The sequence below is a fragment of the Anomaloglossus baeobatrachus genome, chromosome 1, assembly GCF_048569485.1.
Source record: "Anomaloglossus baeobatrachus isolate aAnoBae1 chromosome 1, aAnoBae1.hap1, whole genome shotgun sequence".
Classification (NCBI taxonomy): Eukaryota; Metazoa; Chordata; class Amphibia; order Anura; family Aromobatidae; genus Anomaloglossus; species Anomaloglossus baeobatrachus.
In genome coordinates, this window is record NC_134353.1 from 739,431,277 (window position 1) to 739,456,913 (window position 25,637).

General features: G+C 45.2%; 1 protein-coding gene across 3 annotated transcripts in view; it reads right to left on the reverse strand.

The window, feature by feature from the left end:
- Positions 1-25,637, reverse strand: part of TCTN2 (tectonic family member 2) — a 108,004-nt gene that overhangs the window by 52,630 nt on the left and 29,737 nt on the right. For 2 of the 3 annotated variants that reach the window (XM_075322679.1, XM_075322686.1), the window contains exons 2-6: positions 8,407-8,511; positions 7,150-7,238; positions 5,525-5,720; positions 3,384-3,484; positions 1,332-1,531 (exon numbers count right to left, since the gene is read on the reverse strand). In XM_075322679.1, the coding sequence (XP_075178794.1) occupies positions 1,332-1,531; positions 3,384-3,484; positions 5,525-5,720; positions 7,150-7,238; positions 8,407-8,511 (691 nt within the window). Of the gene's footprint in view, positions 1-1,331; positions 1,532-3,383; positions 3,485-5,524; positions 5,721-7,149; positions 7,239-8,406; positions 8,512-12,935; positions 13,084-25,637 lie in introns of those variants that run through there. The other variant, XM_075322675.1, reaches the window with a different exon arrangement.

Below are 25,637 nucleotides of genomic sequence, written 5' to 3' on the forward strand. Positions count from 1 at the left end.
TGTTAACACAGTCATATAACACATTCTCCCCAATATATAAAGTACAAGGGACCCCTGGAAAGACCACTTTCTGTGGTAATAACGTCTCAGTACTTAGCTTGTGAGACGCAGGTGCCAGGTCCCTGGGGGGTGAGCGCTCCGTCCGGCAGGATCCTGAAAGGGCTGCGGATGGAGACCGGTCTCCTGCAAAGCAGTGAGAACCGTGATGGCTCCCACTTCAAGCCAGAGCCTCAGGGGATGGTGAAGGAGCGCGGCATGTGAAGGCTCCAGCCTTGTAAAATCAACCTTAACAGCACCGCCGACAGAGTGGGGTGAGAAGGGACATGCCGGGAGTCCAGACTGGACCCGCTTTTCTTCCAAATCTTTGAAATCAAAAAAATCCAAAATCAAAAATCTGAGAATGCATGTGTGTGTGTGACCTCCTGAACACAAAGCATTGAAACTGGTTAGATTTGTCATCCAGGGGGTGTATATGCTCGGAGGGAGGAGCTACACGTTTGAGTGTAGTACTTTGTGTGTCCTCCGGAGGCAGAAGCTATACACCCATGGTCTGGGTCTCCCATAAGGAACGATGAAGAAAACACAATTAGAGAGATTAGGAGGAAAACAAGAAAACAAGAGCAGGGTGAAAACAAGCAGATGACGGGTAACTCCACAAGCCACTAAGCAAATCTTTCTCCAGCAAGTCTGAGACACTACAATTCACAGACCAATACAGCATAAACTATAGTTGGCGTAGATAGGTTTCCTTCAGCCTAAAAATGAAAGGAGCAGAAATGATTGGCTTCCCTACAACATGTGATATCAAAGAAGCCTAACGAGCAGTCAAGCAGAGGTTAACTCTTGCTAGCCTGTCTATAAATGAGCAGACAGCAGGTCGATGCCAGAGACTGCCTGAGTTGATCAGAAACACCAGAGAAACCATTGGACGGAGTGTCAGAGTCTGCAATGTGAGCAGCGTCTGATGTCGCTAGGACATTTGGCGTGTTTCGTGCAAAACTCTGTGCTACAGGTGCACCTCTGGTTGACTACACATCAGAAGCTGCGGTAGTGATCAAATAATAGATCAATAGACCTACAGGAATATCGGAGGGCAGCCACACATACAGTGCCGTCTGATCATAAAGATCTTAGAAGTTTAACCTTTGTTATTGTCTTCTTCACTAAGACAACAGCAGTAAGATTTTGAGACTGTTCTTACAGAGAAATCATAGTTCATTCAAGCAAAGAGGCCAGGTCCTGCAGAAGGAGAGGTTTTTACTGGGAGAACCAAATCAATCAATCAATCAATCAATCAATCAATCAATCTATCTAAAGAGACACCAACTTACCTAGTGTATCCCTGATAAAAATAACCAAGAAATGGGGAATTGTCCATAGGAGACTGGACACACAAAAATGGAAACCAGTCAGGAGCATAGGTCTTCTCCTGAACACTGCAAAGCTGGTCAAAAGGTGGAGAGACATTTCCACCAAAGACACCAGAGTAACAGGATCCTTGAAACAGATCTTTCATGCTTTTACTGCAGTCCTAGCAAACAAGAAAATAGGCTGATTGTAAATGCATAATTGTTATAAACTATTTAAAGGGAATCGGTCAGCAGGATTTCACCCCTCCCCCACAACAACTATTTATACGCACATGTTGCTCTTTCAAAGACAAGTCAAGCAATACCTTTACATGACCAATCCATTCCTCCATTACTGAGGAATCAACGTTGCAACTGATATGCAAAGGAGTCTGTAGATCTAAAGCCTCTGTCACTCCAGCTCTACTCCCTGCCCCGCACCGCCTCCTTCTGTTTGACTGGTAGCGCTTTTCCCTGGAGTCACACAGCATAGAGACTGTCAGTGAAGCAAGAGGAGGTAATGCTGGGCAGGGAATAGAGCTGGAGTGACCAAGGCTTCAGAGCTAATGCCTGATTTGCATATAAATTACGACTCTGATTTCTCAGTAAGGGAGGAACAGACTGGCCATTTAAAGCTGTTTCTGGAAGGGTCTTTGAAAGAGCTACATGCACATATAAATAGTTTGGGGGTGATATCCCGATCACAAATTCCCTTTAAGAAACCTCTTGCCTCTTTCGATATAACTTATATTACATGAAAAACATGAATGTCATTATAGAAATAAAACCTCATAGTTGTTAAGTAAATTTCTGAGTAATTACATTAGGAAGCAGAATAGGGTTATATATAAATACAGTAAAACAATGTCCCCCGAAAAGATCCACCCAAATTACAAAATCAATGGACTGTAGAAATTCATTTATTGCAGGAAAAGCCCTTTATTCGCTCAGACTGTAATGTAGGAAAATTCAGACTTAACTCCTAGGACAGGCTGATATATAAAAGTACAGAAATGTTGATGTCATAACTACTGGGTGACTGAAGGTACGTGCCCTGTACCAATGAGAGTGCAGCTGTCTGTTATTAAGTTAGGCATAGTCATAATAACAATACATAATAGTAAATTACACTAGTGTATTTCACAGCTTGCCTGAAAATGTGACGTCTGCATTATATAATGTGACGTGTGCATAATACTGTACTAGTAAATACTGATCATGTTTCTCTTTTACATTATAAACAAGAATGAACACATTTCTAACAAAAATGATCAAAATCTAATATGTAAAGCTGAGTGTATGTATGTATGTCCAATAAAGGAATCTGCACCGTCGCATTTACAATCACGAAATTTTGCACAGACGTCTCATGTGACTCAGGGAACGTCATAGACTATGTTTTGACGGGAAAATTTAACCCCGCGCTTTACAGTTACTCTCCAAAAAAACTGCCTCCATTAAAGTCAATGGAGCTGGAAGCTACAGGTTATTATTAATAGCAGCTCTGATTGGTTGCTATAGGAACGAAAGACATACATAGTATAACAAGCTTATGTGTGAGGTAATAGGATATCGGTAGGGAGACAGAGGCAGACAGGGAAAGAGACAGACCTGGGAAAGAGACAGACCTGGGAAAGAGACAGACCTGGGAAAGAGACAGACCTGGGAAAGAGACAGACCTGGGAAAGAGACAGACCTGGGAAAGAGACAGACCTGGGAAAGAGACAGACCTGACAGACCTGGGAAAGAGACCGACGGGCAAAAGAGACAGACGGGCAAAAGAGACAGACGGGGAAAGAGATAGAGAGAGACAGACAGACACAGAGATAGAGACAGAGAGGCTGATACTGAGACAGACAGAGATATAGACACAGAGACAAAGACACAGACAGACACACAGGGAAAGAGACAGACAGAGAGACAGACAGAGACTGGGAGACAGTTACTGTCCCGGGCAATGCCAGGTGCTACAGCTAGTATATATATATATATATAAAATACCATAGCATAACAACAAAAAGCAGCACGAGTTACCTGATCACAGCAGCAGCGAACATCGCAGGCCCCGGCTGTCAGATTGCAAGGACAGGCTCCTAGTGGTTGATACGCTTGGTTTGGGATCACAGTTTTATTCTCTGTAATAATCAGCATCTTGTAAACGTCCAGATACAAATATTCAGCCATTCAGTAAAGTAATGTGCACATTTTAACATCAGCTTTATAATTCCATTACAAATATGCTATAATGAAAGGGATTGTCCAGATGGGAGACCTTCTGTACGGACGGGGCAACATTTTGGCAGGGGAAAATAATATAAAAATCACAAGATTATTTTTTCTGCAATGTCTCCGTAAAGAAAGCTAAGTAGTGGGTGATCACTGCAAAAAGTCTCATGTAAACTGTTTCCCATAAGGTAACACTGAGGTTGCATCTTGTTTATTCCATAACCACTCCTCAACCAAATGTAGACTAAATCTTAAAGGGAACTTGTTATGGTGATTTTACTAAGGAAACTAGTGGTCCGGCTATACAGGACCTAGAACAACGATAAAGACGATACCTGTTTTGTACCAATCCGATCTCGGCAATATGAAATCAAGCTTTGAGGCCACATGTATATCAGCCTGGAAGTGCATTGGGGTTAGGGAGCTTGCCACATATTTGAATGTGAATTTAAAGCTTGATTTCTCATAACGGATTGCTACAAAACAAGAATCATTTTTAAAAGGATTGTCAGCACAGAATGATTGTTAAAACTAAGTACAGGCGCTCGGTGCATCATGGTGTAGCCAAACATTTAGGCCTAAGACACACGACATGAAAATCGTATCGAGTGCAATGCGATAAAACAATCGCATTCCACTCAGACCAATATTAGCCTGTGTGTCAGCACCCATGACTGATTATTTTCTCAGCCCTAATCGGACCGAGAAAACAGTCGCAGCATGCTGTGGGTGTAATGCATTCCTGGTTTCTCTCACACCCATTCAAGTCTATGGGGCGAGAGAAAAATCGCACTGCACTACACCGCAGTACACCAGCGAGTGCAGGACAAGAATGGCAATAGCCTACAACGGAGGGGAGAGGGAGATAAATCCCTCCCTCCCCTCCTCAGTGCCGGCCCGCCCCCCGCAGCTGAGGTCCGATTACATGATCGGACCTCAGTTGCAATGACACTCACATGACATCCGGCTCCGGCTGTGCTGCTAGCGTGAGCCGAGTGTCATGCGAGGATCGCATTAGTCCCCGTGTGGCCCCGGCCTTCGGTGCACCTTCCTACCTGCTTCTTTTCCATCTACTTCAGCCTTTTTTATTGCTCTATGAAGCCAGAGCTGTCAATCAAAGAAGAAGGGAGGGTGGAGATAGAGGGAAAACAAGCAGATGGGTAGGTGCACTTAAATGTTTAGCCTGGCCATTATGAACCAAGTGCCTGTACTTGGTTTGAACAGTCATTCTGTGCGGACAGAGTACCTATAATGTTGAATTAGCGCTGTACAGTCAGAGCACTAGTGTCAGCAATAAACAGAACCAACAAAAACAATTTTAACAAAAATGCAAGAAATGTCACCAAAATAGAACATTTGTAGCTCATATATTCAAACCTACTAATATATTAATATTATAAGTTATTCCACTTCTGGAGAACTCCAGCTCAGTCATTTGAGGACCCGTTAGAATAAAAACAATCAATACCTTCTGCAGTTGTTGTACTGATGTCGGCACTACTATTTCTGGCGGTGATGTGACATTGTTGTGTCACCCGCAAGATGCTGCCAATGAGCGGTCGCTCGTCAGCTGCAGTTCATCAATATTCCTTCAGCACAGACGTCCGCGCTGATGAAGTAGGAAAGGCTCCAGCTGATCAGTGGCCATTTATTGGCAGCAGCCTGCAGGTGACACAACAATGTCACATCACCGCCGGGAACAGTGGTACCGACACGGCTAGAACAGCTCCATTGCAGGAGGAGAGTATCGATTGTTTACATGTTACTTGGTGTGCTGATAGGATTACACTGGGGTTTTCCTGTAGTGATCAGTCCCTTTAATAACCCCTTTAATTTACATACACAGTGTGTAAAAACAGCATGGTACCACACTATTCCCAGACATCATTCACCTATAATAAATACTCAACACAACCCTCAATGGTGCAGACGTGTAAAGAGCCCCTTACCTGAGGCCGTGCCCACGAAGGTGGTGTTGGTGAAAATCTCTGCATGAATGAGCATGCTGGCAATGGGTCGGCCATTCTCGCAGGCCGTGACTTGAAGGGTTTCCACCACACACTGAACCTTGGAGCAGCAATTTGTGTCATTGCCTGAACACAAGGTCAGGTTCCTCCTGAAAGTTACTAGAACTTTTGCTATAACCTGCAGAAGAGACCCAAAATAGCAAAGTAATTAATCTTTCCATGGGTCCAAACAACTGCTGGTAGTATCCATCATATATAAGCAGAAGCCACAATGCACATGTGAACAAAGCCATACAACTGACCGTATGGCCTCTAGGGATAACATACAATGGCATCCCTATATACTGCGTCTACCTTCAGCAGTAATTGAGGGCAGGACTAGGGATGAGTGAGCACTACAATGCTTGGGTGCTCGGTACTCGAAATGAGTAGACAGACGCTCGGATAGACTTCATATAATATAGATGAGATCTGGCTCACTGCTAAATGGTGGTGCTGAAGGGTGAAAAGGGGGTACTAGTGATGTAAGTAAACCCCAGCACTCGAAGGAAAAAAGAGAATATTTGCGATGCAAATACATTTTATTTTTGATTGACTGCAAAAAGTCAACCCTGACAGATGCAACACCAACGTTTCGCCTTGCGCCTTTTTCAAGATTGTTGCTTAATGTGGAAGCACAAGGGAACGCGGGTCACAATTGACAACCGTAGTTGAGATAAAGCAGGTGCTTCACACTTTGCAGTACAAGCAATCAAGGTATAGGTGAGTAGAATATTCAGGAGAATGGTGATGAAAAGGAGAACGCCTATGGGAGATGCCCAGTGAGGTTTGCAGCAGCAACGTGGCAGTGGCAGCGAAAGTGGAGGACCTCACAAATATCCTCTTTTTTCCTTCGAGTGCTGGGGTTTACTTACATCGTTCGGATAGGCTTGACTCGTGTACCAAGTATAATAGAAGATCTTCCAGAAAAATGCTTGAGTTTCCCACTGACTTCCATTATACTCGGTACACAAGTCGAACCCGTCCGAGAGTCCAACTGCTCATTACGAGTACCGAGCACTTGAGCATTGTAGTGCTCACTCATCACTACTAATTACTTCTTTTCTCATCTCCTTGGGTACTATCCTCTGTTTTCTATAGCAACTTCCATAGTTATCAATAATTCAATAATTGCTCCTAACAGGGCTCTGAGAGCAGATACCCCTTCTCAAAACATTAACCACACTCCTTGGAGATAATCGCACAAGGATCTATTTCGGCTTAATTCATCCAACATAGAATACGCCACAACAACTGTGCAAGAGCATATGGTCACGTGCCTCAACGGACAGTCCGGTCAGACCGGAGATCAAAACTGTAAGAAGTTATTATCTGCAAGTCCCTATAGCTCTCATTATTATACTCAGCCCTGATTAATATAGTCAAAAAGATAATGGTTATGGGTTCAGGACTGTGAACACTATTACTTTCCCAAAGAAAGGGACCATGGTGTTCTTTTTAATGACACAACTTGAAGTTCTGAGACCCTAAATATCACAAAAATTACTTTGCCTGTCTGTGATCTTTAACAACCTATAACATTTTCTTAATATTTTAATCTCACTCACCAGTTGTGCCCCAGCATCAAATGATTCCAGACTTGATGACCAGTTCTCTGTGGTACTTCCTCCATTACAACTTGGTGATGGTATAGATGCTAGAAAAAAATATACAGATACAGAAACTACAGACATACACATAGTGTAAGATGATGGCTCTGGTACCTGTAGAACTACGAGACTCATTAGGGCCTATCCACGTACCTCCACCCATGGGTGCGTCTCATATGTTATAATGGTGTCTGTTTGTTTGACACATAGGTCAGTGTGTGGAGCTTGTTATACCTCTAGAAGGAGCCTCAGAGAGAAAGAGGATTACCTTGTCCTGACCGAGCATGATATCTGTGGAGACTCCTACAACTCCACTAGGATACTTCTAAGAAGAAGTTGTACCTGAACCTGAGTATGCGAAACCGAAACCGAAAGGGAAATGGACAGTGATAGGCGGGCTTTGCACACTACGACATCGCAGGTGCGATGTCGGTGGGGTCAAATCGAAAGTGACGCACATCCGGCGTCACTTGCGATGTCGTAGTGTGTAAATCCTAGATGATACGATGAACGACCGCAAAATCGTCGTCATCGTATCATCGCTGCAGCCTCCGACATTTCCATAATGCCGGGGGAGCGACAGGTACGATGTAGTTCCTCGTTCCTGCGGCCGCACACATCGCTGTGTGTGAAGTCGCAGGAGCGAGGAACTTCACCTTACCTGCCTCCCGGCTGCAATGAGAAGGACGGAGGTGGGCGGGATGTTTACATCCTGCTCATCTCCGCCCCTCCACTTTAATTGGCCGCCTGCCGTGTGACGTCACTGTGACGCCGCACGACCCGCCCCCTAAGGAAGGAGGCGGGTCGCCGGCCAGAGGGACGTCGCACGGCAGGTATGTGCGTGTAAAGCTGCCGTAGCGATAATAATCGCTACGGCAGCTTTCACTATATATCGAACGTGCGACGGGGGCGGGACTATCGCTGCAGCATCGGTAACACATTGTTACCGATGTTGCAACGTGCAAAGCCCGCCTTAGCTTGTTATATTCTTTGAAACTGCAATAGGACTTGTGTTATATTCCTGGACAGCGGTTTATGTGTTGCTGAATAACCTGCTTGTTTTTTTAAGTAAAAGTGTTCTTGTCGTTACCTTAAGGAGTCAACTGAGTGAGTAACCCCATCATAAACACATACTATAAACAATGCAAATGAATGGTAAAGGGAGAAACACAAAAAAACATTTATTATTGCAGTCAGGAAAATCACTGAACTTACTTGTACTGGAGATGACCGCAAGAGATAACTGATCAGAGGAGACATTAGCAACAAGGAATGCTATCATTTGTGGTCCAGACAACAAGACGGTGGAAGGATAGAAACCTACAAAAGTACAAAAAACGCTCATTAAACTCTACTATCATTAATTATTACTAACAGACTGATCATACTCAAGGCTAAAAGGGGTTTTCAAACTAGAATAACACTATATTTCCAAAATCAAAGCTCCACTGATGTCCTGCTCTAAGCGCTGATCCCGGCAGATGAAGGGGGCTGGCTCATTGCCTTATTTCAATAGTTTTGTCAGCCCCCATCACTGTCTATGGATCAAAAACAGATGAGAGATGGTCAGCACTCCACAATGTACACAGGGGACTGCACTAACATAGCAACTACTGTATGATCCCATGGTCCCTGCCCTACTGCCGTCTAGTCCAACCCCCGAAGATTGTGGATGTCAGGCCTCATTCAGATGTGAGTTTTCTCGTACACAAAAGCTGATCAAGTTTCATCAGTGCCTTTGATCGGATTTTCATTAGTGCTTGAATTTAAAAAAAAAAAAACTGATGGAACTTCCTAAGAGACAAGTGTGAACAGGTGCAAACTGAACATAAAACATCCTCTAACACATAAACAGCTGCACTTGGAAACGCTCAGGCATGCAAACATTGCATACAGGAATTTGCACAAATGCCTTACTGCTGGGCTGACGTAAAACTGGCCTTTTTATGCCCTAAATGTCTCTAATTTTCATCAGTGCTTGGTCTGTGGGTCGACTTATACTATAAAGGCCCCGTCACACACAGAGATAAATCTTTGGCAGATCTGTGGTTGCAGTGAAATCATGGACATATTGTTCCATTTGTACACAGCCACAAACCTGGCACTGATTGTCCACAATTTCACTGCAACCACAGATCTGCCGCAGATTTATCTCTGTGTGTAAAGTGGCCTTAAGTTTTTCTTATATGCAGAAAAAGCTTGATGCAGGTGTGTCAGACCTATCCGTAAATCACGTGGATGACTTCCTACCGCTGCCCGATTTTTTCACAGACCCATACACTCAGCTTGGATCACATTCAGACATGTCTCAATATTTTGGTGTGGACCATAATGAAAAAACACTCGTATAGGAAAATCTGACTTCTGATTTATCCCTAAGGCTGTGTGCACATGACGTCTTTTTTTACGTGGATTCTGACACAAACTGCCTAAAAGCCATCTTAGAAAAAGCTGAAAAGAATGAACATTTGCATTGCTTTATAGAACAGACTTGCTGTGCATATGTTCAGGCTTTTGAACGTCTTTTAACTGCTTTTGGGTTTGTGCGCACATTCAGGATCTGCGGCAGAAAACTCTACTGAAAATCCTGGTATCTTCATGCGTTTTTATTGCAGATTTTTCCACGCTCATTAGAATGTGTGACATCTGCAGCAAAAAAGGCTGCAAGAATTAACATGGTACAAATATAAATCTGCTGCAAATCTACAAAGAGAAAATAAGCAACGTGTGCAGAAGACTTCAGGGATCTCATTTACTATGCAGGGACTGGGAAATCCTTCAGGTTTTGTGACAAAAGTGAGCAGAAAACACGACGGCTTTGTGTCCACGTGGCGGGGGTTTTGCGCCTTTTTCTTGCGTTTTTATTGCTATTTTTAATCAATAAAAGCAAGGAGAAAGCATCCCAGCAGTCTATGAGAATCGTGACTTGCTGTGCACACGCTGCTTCTTTTTCCTTACAGACTTTGTTGCTAAAAAAGAAGCAGCGTGTCAGTTATTTCTGCGTTTTTTTCTGTGTTTCTATAATCTCCTGCAATGGTTTATCACTACAGGGGATAGCGTGGCACATTGACTCAGGCCCCCTTCACACATCCGTGTCTCCGGTACGTGTGACGTCCGTTTCCACACCTACTGGAAACACGGGCACACAAAGACCCATTAAAATCAATGGGTTTACGCACCTGTGCGTGCTTTCCCATGGACCGTGTGGAGCATACGTGTTTCCGTGTGCTCCACACGGCGACATGTCCGTAATTCTCCGGCAGCATGGGAGTCACACGGACCACACACTGATGTGCTCCGCGTAACACATACTGGAGAAAACCACATGTCTGTGAAACAAAATGCTTTTCTATACTCACCTGTCTCCAGTGCTGCTGTCTCTGCCGCTGCTGTCACTTTCTTCCGACTCCCGCTCACTATGCTCATCGCATGTTCACTACACCATGGACTGGAAACAGCAGCAGTGCCGGAGACATTAGCACCATGGACAGGTACGTATACCAGCTTATGCTGTCCGTGTGCTATGTGCACATCACACGGATGGCCCACTGACAGAACACGCTAAAGACACACACAGATACGCACGTACACCACGGACCGTGCAAAACGTGTGCTTTGCCCAGACGTGTGAAAGAGACCTCACACTCCATACAACATGGTGTGTGAGGCTCTCCGTACCTCAGTAACCCAGGGTCGTCATGGTGCCGACCCAGGGTTACTATGGCAGCGATCAAGTGCCTATGATCGCATTCCAGGGACCCGATTGCCAGGCAGAGATAAGCGATCTCTCTCCCTGCCTCCTGAATGCTGCGATCAAAGTGATCTCAACTGCTGGAAGCGGCGCGGGCACTGCTCCGGGCAGGGAGAGCCAGTTCCCGGCTGTAACATCAACCAGAGACCCAGTGGCGATCACGGGGATACAGTGCCTGAACCCCCGCGAACACCATGACTTAAAAAAGCAGGAAAAACACATATGAAAAAACAAACAAACTCAATAAAAAAAATTGCATTTTTTTCTGCTGCGTTTTTCCTGCCAAAACATGCCTTTTTATGTGCACATAGCCTTAAAGAGAAACGTGTTCACGTGCCCTCAATTTCAAAGATGCAGAGCAATTACAAGAAGTCATGTCGATTCTTTGGCTGTTTGCCGCCAAGAAGATGCTATGTACTTTACAATACAAGTAATCAGGAAAGCTGAAAAGACGCCTGGAGAGCTTTTGCAGTGTTTTGCTTAAAAATAATGATCTTCAATGGGAGTGAAAAAAAAATATATGAAAACGACAATAGTAAAGACATCATAAAAACCATGGGAAAACGGTCCCAAAAAGAAAAAACTACGGCAGCCCAAACAGTAAAAAAAAAAAAAAAAAAAAAGAACACTCATAAAATAACTGGAAAAGAAACCCTAAAAAAAATAAAAGTAGTTTTCTTATGTGTCTGCCTGAAAAAAAAAACTGGGCGATTTTGCTTGAGTTTAAAAGACATTGTGTGCACAGTCTTAGTGCGATTTACTGTTATGAATCCTTGTAACTGTGTATCTTGCGTTATATTTGTTTCCTAAAATGTCCATATTTATGTATTATGTTGGGCGCAGATTCACTGACGTTCGGGCGCTGTACATCAGTCTATGAATGAGTTATCGGAATGAGCAGGCACTTAGCCCCCGCATTGTACAGCACTGGTCGGGATTCATTTAAGAAGGAAGTTTGTGGCTGTCTCCTGCAAAGTGACATAGCGGGATCATTGCTGAGAGCGGGAAATCTGTGGAACTTTGATAAGGAAAGAATTCAATTCGTCTTCTCCGAAACTAGACTTTTTTTTTTTTTTAAATCACAACTTAAAGGACAATGTGTGACAATCAGCTACACTGGTGCCCCTGCAGTGACGCCCCTCAGCAAGCAATTGTATTTTACAGTTTATTTCCACCTTCATTGTCACAATAGGAAAATAAAGCATTACAGGGCTCCCTCCTAGATCCGTGGACTGTCCGTGTAACACATGATTATGTCAGTTCTTCTACAGCTGCTATTGATGGAGGCCACCTTAAAGGGGTTTTATTTTTTTTTTTACATAGATGTAGGGTGTAAAGAGTGTAGGGACAGCGTAAAGGGTGTAGGGACAGCGCAGGGACAACACGGGGGGCAGCCCGCACGCTCAGGGTATCACGGGGGGCAGCCCGCACGCTCAGGGTATCACGGGGGGCAGCCCGCACGCTCAGGGTCACACGGGGGGCAGCCCGCACGCTCAGGGTCACACGGGGGGCAGCCCGCACCCTCAGGGTAACACGGGGGGCAGCCCGCACGCTCAGGGTAACACGGGGGGCAGCCCGCACGCTCAGGGTAACACGGGGGGCAGCCCGCACGCTCAGGGTAACACGGGGGGCAGCCCGCACGCTCAGGGTATCACGGGGGGCAGCCCGCACGCTCAGGGTATCACGGGGGGCAGCCCGCACGCTCAGGGTAACACGGGGGGCAGCCCGCACGCTCAGGGTAACACGGGGGGCAGCCCGCACGCTCAGGGTAACATACACTACAGATCACTGTACTGGAACCCCACCAAGTACCCCTATTACTAATGCGGCTTCATTACTGACTGCACCTGTGCTGCAGCGTCTTCTCTGCTTCATGTGTGACATATGTGCACTACTCTATTCGTTATTTCCCCAGTACAGCAATATCTTACTAGTCTAGGAAGCAGCAGAGCACAAACCCCCACACTCTATCACATCCGTTCTTAATACTCACCTATCACTGCCTGTGCCCCGGCTTGAGCTATGAATCCGACCACTGCTAACGTCACCAGGCACGGCGCATCCCTACACACCATCCTAGCAGCCCGCATTACTACACAATACCGCGCACCCACGGTTGCTAAGACGCCATGTCAGGCCTGCGTTGCGTTCCACTGTAACCAAGAGAAAGATTGACCAATCCAAAAAAGAAGGTAAATCACGTGGTCTGCAGTGGCAATCGCTAGCCAATTAGTTTCCAGCAGGAAGTTTTGAAGAAAGGAAGTGAGGGCGGTGCTTTTTTCTCTTCCCCCAGTTTCCTGGACAACGTTAGGAAGGTTCCGTTATATGTGAACCTAACCTTGGCCTGCAGCACAATATTGAGGTCGAGTTGTCATTGACAAGAAGCCGGGGTCTTGTCTTCTCACTTTCTGTACTAAAACTATAACGTAAAGGAAGGAATGTCGTAAAACTTCATCATGTTCTAGGTGCACAGGAGACTGCATGGAAATGCTATGTTAACCAGTTCAGTACTGGCCAGTTTCGCCCTCAGTTCCTGACCAGCACATCTATGTGCGCACGTTGCGTAATTTCATGCATTTATGCTGTGTTTTGCACTGCAACGTAAACTCTTGTGTCCTGTGTCCCCAGCACAGTCTATGAAGATTGTTCATAATCCATGCACACGTTGCGTTTGAGAGCGCAGCGATTTCCATGCTGAAATTTTGATCCAAATTGCGCTCAAATAAGCAACATGTCACCTATTTGGTGCACTTTAGATGCTGCTCCCACTGTCTATGGGAGAGGCAGCATCCAGAGAGCATAAAATCGGCATCTATTCTGCAGACACTGCATCCATTACGCAGCGTTTCTGCAGCGATTTGAATCGCACACACACTGTCAAATCAGTGCAGAATATCTGTCACGGCAGTACGCAATGTGCGCATATAGCCTTAAGGGGGCTTTACACACTACGACATCGCTAATGCGTTGTCGTTGGGGTCACGGAATTGGTGACGCACATCCGGCCGCATTAGCGATGCCGTTGCGCGTGACACCTATGAACGATTTTGCATCGTCGCAAAAACATGCAAAATCGCTCATCGGTGACATGGGGGTCCATTCTCAAATATCGCTACTGCAGCAGTAACGAAGTTGTTCCTCGTTCCTGCGACAGCACACATCGCTCCGTGTGACGCCGCAGGAACGAGGAACCTCTCCTTACCTGCCTCCCGGCCGCAATGCAGAAGGAAGGAGGTGGGCGGGATGTTACGTCCCGCTCATCTCCGCCCCTCCGCTGCTATTGGGCGGCGGTTCAGTGGCGCTGCTGTGACGTCGCTGTGGCGCTGAACAAACCGCCCCTTAGATAGGAGGCGGTTCGCCAGTCACAGCGACGTCGCCGGGCAGGTAAGTATGTGTGACGGCTCTGGGCGATGTTGTGCGCCACGGGCAGCGATTTACCCGTGTCGCACAATAGATGGGGGCGGGTACCCACACTAGCGATATCGGTACCGATATCGCAGTGTGTAAAGCGGCCTTTAGTGTTTCTTCTTACATGCGCATTAACCCCTTAAGGACGAAGTCAGTTTTGTCCCTAATGACCGGGCAATTTTTGCAGTCTCAACAGTGTCACTTTATGAGGTTATAACTCTGGAAAGCTTCAACGGATCCCGGTGACTCTGAGATTGTTTTTTCGTGACATATTGTACTTCATGATAGTGGTAAATTTAGAACAATAATTTTTGCTTTTATTTGTGAAAAAAATCGGGAATTTAATGAAAATTTCGCAATTTTCAAACTTTTAATGTTTATGCCCTGAAACCAGAGAGTTATGTCACACAAAATACGGTAGTTAATAAATAACATTTCCCACTTGTCTACCTTACATCAGCACAAGTTTTTAAACATTTTTTTTTGTTAGGAAGTTAGAAGGGGTCAAAGTTCATCAGCAATTTCTCATTTTTCCAACAAAATTTACAAAACCATTTTTTAGGGACCACATCATATTTGAAGTGACTTTGAGAGGCCTAAGAGACAGAAAATACCCAAAAGTGACCCCATTCTAAAAAACTGCACCCCTCAAAGTACTCAAACCAACATCCAAGAAGTTTAGTAAACCTTCAGGTGCTTCACAGAAACTAAAGCGATGTGGAATGAAAAAAAATATATCCTTTTACCTAAAAAAGTTGCTCTAGCCCCAATTTATTCACTTTTAGAAGAAATAACACAACAAAATGGCCCCAGAATTTGTTACCCTTCTTCTGAGTGTGCTGATACCCCACATATGGTCAGAAACCTCTGTTTGGACAAATGGGAGGGGCCAGAACAGAAGGAGCAATATTTGAATTTTGGAACAGAAAGTTGGCTGAAATAGATTGCGAGTACCATGTTCCATTTGCAGGGCCCGTAAGGTACCTAAACAGCAGAACCCCCACAAGTGACTGCATTCTGGAAACTAGACCCTTCAAGGACCCCTGGTAGCTGAAACACCGGAGATTTTCTGGCGCTGGGGGGCGCTGTTTACTTTTTTCTTCCTGCCGTTTTAAAACATAAGACTGTCATAAAGAGCTTAAACAGCTGTAATATAATGTCTTGCTCTGATATTCAAGTAAAGTTTGCATTTTTGTTTCGTGCTACACGGGCTTCATGTTATGTCACTGTCATATTCTATTTTTTTCTTGAGATCTGGCAATATTGGAATTACTAAAATACGTTTAAAAATTGTGTAAGAATTATCTTTCTCTATCGGACACGTTTTTGTTTTGTTTTTTAACAGGACTAGTAACAGCAATCTGGATTGACAGTAGCACTTTTTTTTTTTATTTTGTCCCTGCTATCTTTTATTTCTTTTTCATTTCTTTGCAAGGGGATTGAAAATATTATTATTTATTATTATTATTATTATTATTATTATTATTATTATTATAGCACCATTTATTCCATGGTGCTTTACATGTGAAAAGAGGTACCGTGTTTTTTCAAAAATAAGACATCCCCAAAAATAAGCCCTAGCAGGGATTTTCAGCATTTTTGGTGTAAGACTTAAATATAAGCCCTACCCGGAAAATAGGCCTTAGTCGTGGTTCAATAATGAAGTGTCCATGTGTGATGCCCTGGACTAGCCAGGTAGTCACAGGTAGGCCCTTGCACAAACACCTCCCCTAAAAAGGTACCAGCAGCCAACCTTAAAACCCTGAGTCACCCCTCTCAGGTTCTGATGTCCACAACCGGGGGGCAAAGCCAGGTGGTTGGCCACGCCCACCGAGGAGTTCGGATGGCCTGAGGCGGGAAAAACAGGCGAGATTAGTGACAGCAGTGGAGGAGAGTGGTAGCAAAGAGGAGACATCTGTCAGGGATCTGGGTCGGAGCCCGGATACCCTGTGGCCAGGAGGCAGACGATGGTGTCCGCCTGCAGGAGCTGGGATTACAGCCGGTGGAACCGTAAGGGACCGGGACCGGGTAGTGGCCCGCCGGTACCGAACCGGGGAACCGATTGGAAACCGCAGCACCAGGAGGGGTACTCAGACCCAGTACGAGGCCCAGAAGCCACTGGACCGAGTCGAATTCACTGATTGGGGTCTGGACTTTAGGTCCTTTCCCACCCAAGACACGACTGAAGACAACAGCCCAACCATAGGGATAGAAAGCCACCGCCCAGGCATCGAGATCCCACGGGCCAGCGTCTGCGGGCAAAAGGGCTCTACCGGCACACGCAAAGCTGGGGAGCGGACTACCGTTGCTCAGGCATAGGAGTCACCATTCTACTAAAAGTGAAGTGCAGGAGAAAGGCGGAAACCACCAACCTGAAAAAGGGGAAAAGCGCAGCCGGCTGCGGGCACCGTCGACCATCTTGTTTGGTTTACCAGAGACTCCAGTGTGTCTGTAATAGTGAGTACAACAGTGCCCTTGTGCCGCGCACCACACCGCACCGACATGCCAGCACGCATCCCCCCACCTCAGCACCTCCCTTGGGCCCCCCGGGACCATCAACCCCTACCCACGGAGGGGTCAACACCAAGCTGCGCAGCACCGTCCCCGGGAGCCTAGTCAACGGCAGCGGTGGTGTCCATCCATTCATCACAACCCGTGCATGGCGTCACAAACTTAACCCCCAAAAACAACCGCGGCCTCGGCCGTGGACCTCCCCACCGAAAACAACCCCACGTAGCGCCAGGATCCCTTCAGAGGGACGTGACCCCCCCTGGGTCCGGGAGGAGCTCGAGCCACCCACCGACGAGCCCGGATCCGAGCGGCTCGGCAGCAGAGACCCCGCAATCATTTTCACCAGACGCTGACTGGGAGGACTTGCAGTGGATTGCACACCCACACACATCTGATCACACACCCACACACATCAGATCACACACCCGCACACATCAGATCACACACCCACACACATCAGATCGCACACCCACACACATCAGATCGCACACCCGCACACATCGGATCACACACACAATCACTCATCAGATCGCACACCAGCACACATCTGATCATACACCCTCACACATCTGATCACACACATCTGATCACACACAAACATCAGATCGTAGACCCACACACATCGGATTACACACCCACACACTTCAGATCACACACCCACACACATCAGATCGCACACCCACACACATCAGATCGCACACCCACACACATCAGATCGCACACCCGCACACATCAGATCACACACACAATCACCCATCAGATCGTGCACACCCACACATATCAGATCACACACGCAATCACCCATCAGATCGCACACAGTCGATGCCAGCGGCGCTGGTGGGTGCAGGCTCCGCTCATCCACTGTGCTGGGTTTCCTTGGGATCAGCAGTACCACTAGCTGACTGTAGCTGGCGTGTGTCTTCCAGCTGAAGTACCATCATTGCTACAACCAATGGGAAGACACAACACCCTTCTTATTTCCCCTCCTGTCTACTGACAACTGCCAGAGATAGTTCTGATTTCCTGGCTCCTGGTCTGCCCTGTTCTGTTTAGTTATTCTGGTGTTCTGACATGTGCTTGTTTCCTGACTACCCTTCTGCCTGCTGTTTATGTACCTCGCTGCCTTATCCAGATTTGACCTCTGCTTTGTGTTCTGTTTACATCCTTGCCTGCTGATTCTGTCCCTGTTCTGCAATTCCTGGTTTGATCCTGCCTGACGACGACTACTCTCATCGGACTGCAGCCTTCCACAGGTAGTGATCACCTTGGGCCCTGTGTAAATCCAAATCCCTGTATAGGGGTTAAAGGGTTTCAGTGTTCTAGGGGTCCTGCTTGGTGAGTGGCTTCCCTCTATCCTGTCCATTACAGCCCGTCTGAGTCTGTGGATCCAGGCAGGCGTTACAATTCTGTAGCACTTTACATAGATCAACAACACTGTCCCCATTGGGGCTCACAATTTAAATTCCCTATTTATATGTCTTTGGACGGAGTACCCGGAGGAAACCCACGCAAATTTGGGGAGATTATACAAACTCCTTGCAGTTCTAACCACTGAGACACTGTGCTGCCCATTTAAGCTCAAGACATACTCTAAAGTGTTTATAAGGCTTTATCGTGAGATAAAGGCAGAAAAAAAAACCAAACCCTATTTTTGGCTTTCCGTCTGACTGGTAAAAAAAAAAAGGAATGAAATGAAGGTGCCCATCCACTATACAGAGGACCTGTCACCAGGTCAAAGTGACCACCTTATTGCTCTTGTTTGCATATGTCTAATTTCATCCCTGTTTATGTGAAGACCTTGTGGAAACCCAACTTTATCCTGTTTTATTTTTCTTTTCTCCAGTACATGCGATTTTAAGAACTCTGCTGGAGAGGGGTGGGCATCATACACACATCCTGTCCAGCAGGAACACAGGTATCATATATTCATGGCACTCCCTTTCTTTCTACTGTGTGTCCACCGCCATTAACTTGAGAACGGCGGCAGCTATAGGAATAAAAGGGGTGTCTAGGTATAGTAAAGTAGCCATGCGCTACGCAATGAAACCACCTTCTATTCCTATAGCTGCCGCCGTTCTCAAGTTAATGGCAGTGGACAGGATATGGGTGGACACACTGTACAGTATATCTTCGGATACACTGTGCCACCACTAGAAATGAGAAAGGAATGATTCTTTCTATTGATCCTTTATCTACTGGGTGATTAACCCTTGCTGTGCTACCAATGTAATTGAGACAGGCACTATTTTCTGTTGAATCTGTCTATTGGGTGGTTTACCCATGCTGCTATATGCACCCTTAGGAGGAATCTAGGTGTGCTGTCGTGTAATCATGATCCTTTTTTGCTGACTTTAAAAAAATATATATATCCATAGTGATTAATTCTCTGGCACTATGCACTTTATTTAAATTCTGATATTTACATAGTCCACATATATATTTTTTTGCATAGTTCAATTTATATGATATTTATTCACTCACCTATTTATAATTGTTACTAATTAATTAATCCCTATATATACCCTTTTGTCTCATTTTTTCATGTGTGTTGACACCCCTTTTTGTAACCATATTTTGTGTCAGATGTTTTAAATAATAAAAAATGATATAATTATGACCTTTCATGCATTTTATTTCTCTTTTTTTTTTTGGTTCCAGCTTTGGGTGGGTAGGAGAGGCTACCCTGGGCGAGAGCAAGTCCTCTTCACCCCTATATATGACCATTTTTGTAACCATTGGCGATTCCCAGTTCCCCGATACGGCCGTGCTGGACTCTGGTGTCTATGGGAATTTCATACAGCAGGCCACAGTGTATCGGTATCGGATTAACGTTCTTCAAGCTCCTATTAATGTGCTCTTGATCAACAGAAAGCCTCTGCACGAGGCATCCAGTTCGTTACCAAGGAAGTTGACATTCCTGTGTGAATGCTGCATATGGAAAAAATTGCCTTTCACATGTTACCAGGAATATCGCATCCACTTTTACTGTCATGGCTTCGGAACCATGAACCGGTTTTGGACTGGAGATCTGGAGACGTACTCATGTGGGATCACTCCTGCCATGAAAGTTGTTTCCTTTACATTCAACCTGCTCAGCCGCCTGTGAAACCTTCTGATCTTCCGGAACTGCCATCCACTTACTGGGCCTATACAGTCGTCTTCAAAAAAAAGGAGGCTGAAACCTTGCCAGCACATAGACCGTATGACTGTCCTATCGATCTCATTCCCAGTTCCACTCCTCATCGGGATTGAATCTACCCTCTGTCTCAGACTGAGACCCAAGCCACGTCCAAGTACATTAAAGAGAATCTGGCTAGAGGATTCATCCAAAAGTGCTCCTCATCAGCCAGAGTCGGATTCTTCTTTGTAAAGAAAAAGGAAAGATCTCTTCAGCCATGTATTGACTATAAAGAATAAATGCCCGCTGGCACTAATACTGCAATTGTTCGACCGGCTCCGAGGTTTCAGGATTTTCTCCAAACTCAATCTCCATAGTGCATACAACCTCGTTTGAATATGGTCAGGTGACAAATGGAAAACAGCCTTCAATACCTATGACGGGCACTTTGAGCATCAAGTAATGCCATTTGTGCTCAGCAATGCCGCAGCAATCTTCCAGGAATTCATCAATGATATATTCCGAGATCTGCTCTACTTATGTGTGGCAGTGTACCTGGACGACATCTTGGTGTTTTCTCTCGATCTGCCCACACAGTAAAGAGATGTCCGCCAGGTGTTGCAGAGACTAAGGGAGAATCGTCTCTTTGCAAAATATGAGAAGTGTCTTTTCTGCCTTTCCAAGCTACATTATCTTGGACACTGGTCTGATGGTTCCAGACATGGTATCGGCGGTGCTGAAGTGGCCTCGGCCCGATGGTTTGAAAGTGATCCAGCAGTTCCTCTGTCGCAAAGGGGAGAATCTAAAGATTTGGACTCTAGAATCGGAAGATGTGTTTGTTGCCCTCAAGCAGCCCTTCTCTAGGGCTCCTGCGCTGCATAGACCAGAGACTAGTAGGCAGCTCATCCTGGAAGTAGATGCTTCATCCTCCAATGCTGGAGTGATCCTCACGCAGAAGCCTGCTGCGGGTAAGATGGTGACTTGTGGATTATTTTCCAATCCCTTCTCTCCTGCCGAGCGCAACTACTCGATTAGCTACCAAGAACTGTCGGCGATTAAGATGGCTCTGGAAGAATGGCAATATCTGCTGAAAGAAGTAATGCATCCTGTCATCTACACCAACCACAATAACTTGGCCTACCTACAGTCGGCTTAGAGGTTGAATCCGCGCCAAGCCTAGTGGTCATTGTTTTTAGCCAGCTTTGACTTCGTTCTGCATTTCCGCCTAGCTAAGAAGACCATTAAGGCCGATGTGCTGTCTCAGTCATTTCTGTTAGTCGACCAAGAGGAGGAGCCTCAGCATATTATCGAGCCTCCCAGAATGCTTTCGGTAGCTCCTATAGATGTTTCACAAGGCTCTCCTGGTAAGGCTGCTTTCACACCTCCGGTTTCTGCAATGCGGCACAATCCGGCACTTTGCAGGAAAATCGCAACCGTTTTTTTTTTGCTGCCGGTTGCGTTTTTTCTGCATAGACTTTAATTAGTGCCGTATTGTGCCGCAAGGCCTTGCGTTCCATCCGGTTTTTGCCGCATTCGGCAGATTTAGCCGATGCGGCGGCCGGATGGAACGTTGCCTGGCACGTTTTTTTGTGCGGCAAAAAAAACGCATCGCGCCGCATTCGTCCGATGCGGCACATTTTTCAATGCATGCCTATGGCGGCCCGATGCTGCAAAAACCGCATCCGGCCGCCGCATGCGGTTTTTGCCACTGCGCATGCTCAGTAGTATGCCGCAAGCGGCAAAAAACGGACGGGCCGCATGGGAAAAACTTATGCAAAGGATGCGGTGTTTTCACCGCATCTGTTGCATAGCTTGCACAGCTGGATTGAGCCGCAGAGCTCAAGCCGGATGTGTGAAAGCAGCCTAAGACGTTCGTTGCTGAAACAGACAGGAGGCGAGTTCTTCAATGGGTTCTTCACTTTTATATTCTAGCTTACATTAAAAAAGAAAGGATGGTTCTTGTGACTAATTCCATTAATGAGTTTTGAAGGTATGTGCTGATCTAAAATGTGATTAAATCCTAATTCACATATCAGTATTTTTGGTTAGTATTTCATTAGTATTTGCATTGAAAATACAAGAAAGGTGCATATCTTTTCTAGTAGAGTTTTTTAACTGTAGGTTCTTATTCTTCTTTTGGCTTAGATATACTTTTGCAAAATACTGACCAGAATATTGCCATGTGAATGAGTTTGTGCTTAGTGCCCAGCGGTATACATTTAAAACATTAATGCCCATGTGATCAGTCCTCCACTAGTTACAGATAACACTCCGTCCTTATTTGTTTTTCCCCTGTAATACCAAGGATCACAAGTGAAAAGGGTTCCATTTACCCCTTGATTAATCTCACATGTTGCTTATTTATGATAAATGCCACTATAAGGTTAAAATTAAAAAGATTTTCCGCTACTATGCTATTGCTGTTCTATCCTTAGGATATGTCATCAATATCAGATTGATGGAGGTCTGACACCTATTTTAATAGGAGCTGATCTGCAGTACCTTGGAGCAGCCAATAAATAGTGTGACTAAGGTGTTTCGTATACTGTTTACATTTGGCCGCTATGGAAGCTGGTAACAGGAGATAGATGAGGATGCCAGGTATTGAATCCCAACAAATCTGATATTGATATCCTCACCTATGGATAGGTCAACAATATCATACTAGCAGAAAACACCTTTAGTACTGATGACCTATACCTAGGTATACATCATCAATATAAGATTGGTGGCGCTCCGATTCTCAGTGCCTTAATCAACTGATTAGAGCTGATTAAAGAGGCCATGATGCACCTAAATTAGCACAGCTCTGTATATTTTGAATGAGAGAGCGCTCCAGTAAGATTCATTGCCATTAATATTATACTAGTAAATCATTAGAATATTAATTGTTTTATTATAACTTATACAATATGGTATTCATTAGTGAATTAGTTTGAGTTGCAGAACACAGGCTAATATGTCACATATTTATAAATACTAAGGATGATCGAATACTTCGATTATTCAACTTCGCGAATATTTTCCGAATAATTCGCTGTTATTCAACTATTTGCAAATATTCGATGTGCAATGTAAGTCTATGTGAAACCCGAATAACAACTATTCGGAACTATTCGGGCTTCCCATAGACTTAGGGCGGCTTTGCACATTACGACATCACAGGTGCGATGTCGGTGGGGTCAAATCGAAAGTGACGCACATCCGGCGTCACTTGCGATGTCGTAGTGTGTAAATCCTAGATGATACGATGAACGAGCGCAAAAGCGTCGTTATCGTATCATCGGTGCAGGCTCCGACATTTCCATAATGCTGGAGTCGCGACAGGTACGATGTAGTTCCTCGTTCCTGCGGCAGCACACATTGCTGTGTGTGAAGCCGCAGGAACGAGGAACATCTCCTTACCTGCCGCCAGCGGCTATACGGAAGGAAGGAGGTGGGCGGGATGTTTACATCCTGCTCATCTCCGCCCCTCCGCCGCCATTGGCCGCCTGCCGTGTGACGTCGCTGTGACGCCGCACGACCCGCCCCCTTAGGAAGGAGGCGGGTCGCCGGCCAGAGCGACGGTCGCAGGGCAGGTGAGTGCATGTGAAGCTGGCGTAGCGATAATTATTGCTGCGCCAGCTATCACAAGATATCGTACCTGCGACAGGGGCGGGAACTATCGCGTGCAACATCGCAGCATCGGCTTGCGATGTCGCAACGTGCAAAGCCCGCCTTACATTGCGCATCGAATAGTCGAATAGCGGCGAGGTATTCGGAAAATATTCGCAAAGCCGAATAATCGAAGTATTCGATCATCCCTAATAAATACCTTATTGGTAAGACTTTTTAGATTCTAGAATATAATGTTGTGTCCAAACACAACTTGAGTCTGCATTCATATACATCATTTAGCTGTTGTAAGCTGGACCAAGCTGTTGGCCTCTGTAGTATTCTGGTAGTGCCGTTACCAATGTCTAGCACATGCTTGTTCTCCTTTCTACCATTTGACAAACCCAGAGCTGATTAAAGGGAACCTGTCACCACTTTTTTAGCGTATAAGCTGTGGCCACCACCACCAGGCTCTTATATACAGCATTCTAACATGCCGCTGTGAGAACATAAAAAACACTTTATAATACTTACCTAACGGTCGCGTGGTTGGCCATATGGGCGCCTCCGTCCTCCGATGCCGACGCCGCCTCTTTTGGCCATCTTTGTTCTCCTTCTTCTCTAGCCGCGGCGCATGACGTGTCTGACGTCATCCACACTCACTGGCATTCAGATCCTGAGCAGGTGCACTTTAATCTGCCCTGAGCAAGGCAAATCAAAGTATTGTAGTGTGCCTGTCATGCACACAGGCTTCAGAAAGAGGACGAAGATGGCCGAAAGAGGCGGCGCCGGCACTGGAGAACGGAGGCACCCATATGGCCAACCGCGCGACCATTAGGTAAGTATTATAAAGTGTTTTTTATGTTCTCACAGCGGCCTGGGCTCTTATATACAGCATGTTAGAATGCTGTATATAAGAGTCCGATGGTGGTGGCCGCAGCTTATATGCTAAAAAAGTGGTGACAGGTTCCCTTTAACCGCTGATATTAATCTTCAAAATTGTGCTTTCTGACATACTTTTGTTGAGGATAAGAATTAAGTAACCAGAAATACTTAATTCAGCCATTTCATAGACTCAAATATATAGTTTAGTTAATGTAACCTAACACACATATTTATGAATGTTTTTGTTTATTACTAATGTATATATATGTATATTGCATATTTAGTGATTTTCCTTAATACAGTTTATATCAGCATATGTAACAAAGATGGCTGCTGCATCCTGGACAACTCCCAAAGAAGTTAAAGAACAAAGGAATTCCTAAACTTTGGACTGACCAATCCAGCAGAGACTATGAAAATTCCTATACGTCCTGAGTCCAGCCGGCGATACTTGATTCGACTATATTTTGTCTACACCCTTCACTTCTCTAAAGCTATAAAAAGTTTCACAGTAAAGAGAATCAGAATCTCACTGGCGTCAGTCATGGAGAGAAGGTTCATAATAACTGATTTAAGTCTGTTATTTCTTTCTCGTGTGCACACATGACAATATAATTTGGAACAGCAGTCACATCCTGAGAGACCGCTTGAGTCTCATCCTCAACACTTTTATCTACTATCTCTCATGCTCAACACTGTTGTACTCAGGTACGTATCTGTCTGCTTACACAACCCCAGTGTTTCAAGGTGCATGTTTGCATACTTAGCTGTGCTGTTCCAAAGCGCCCGCCTATATATCCAGCTCCACTGTTCCATGTATTTTCTATATACACTGACGAGCAAAAGAATCACAATGTTTTCAACTTTTAACTTTCAGGCTCCATATCTCACCATACATTACAACTTAGAAACGTGCATAACTAATCATATGCTAAATAGTTGCAAGTCAAATTTATGTATGAGATAGCTGGGATGATTGTCTATAAAATTAAGGTAATCTCACTTACGACGTTGTAGTGGATGGATGTTGAAAAAGGGAGCCTGAAATTCAAAGGTTTAAAATATTATTACACTTTTGCTTGTCAGTGAACAGTGGGTGAAATGAGTATTGAACACGTTACCAATTTTCTAAGTAAATCTATTTATAAAGGTGCTACTGACATAAATTTCTCTTCAGAT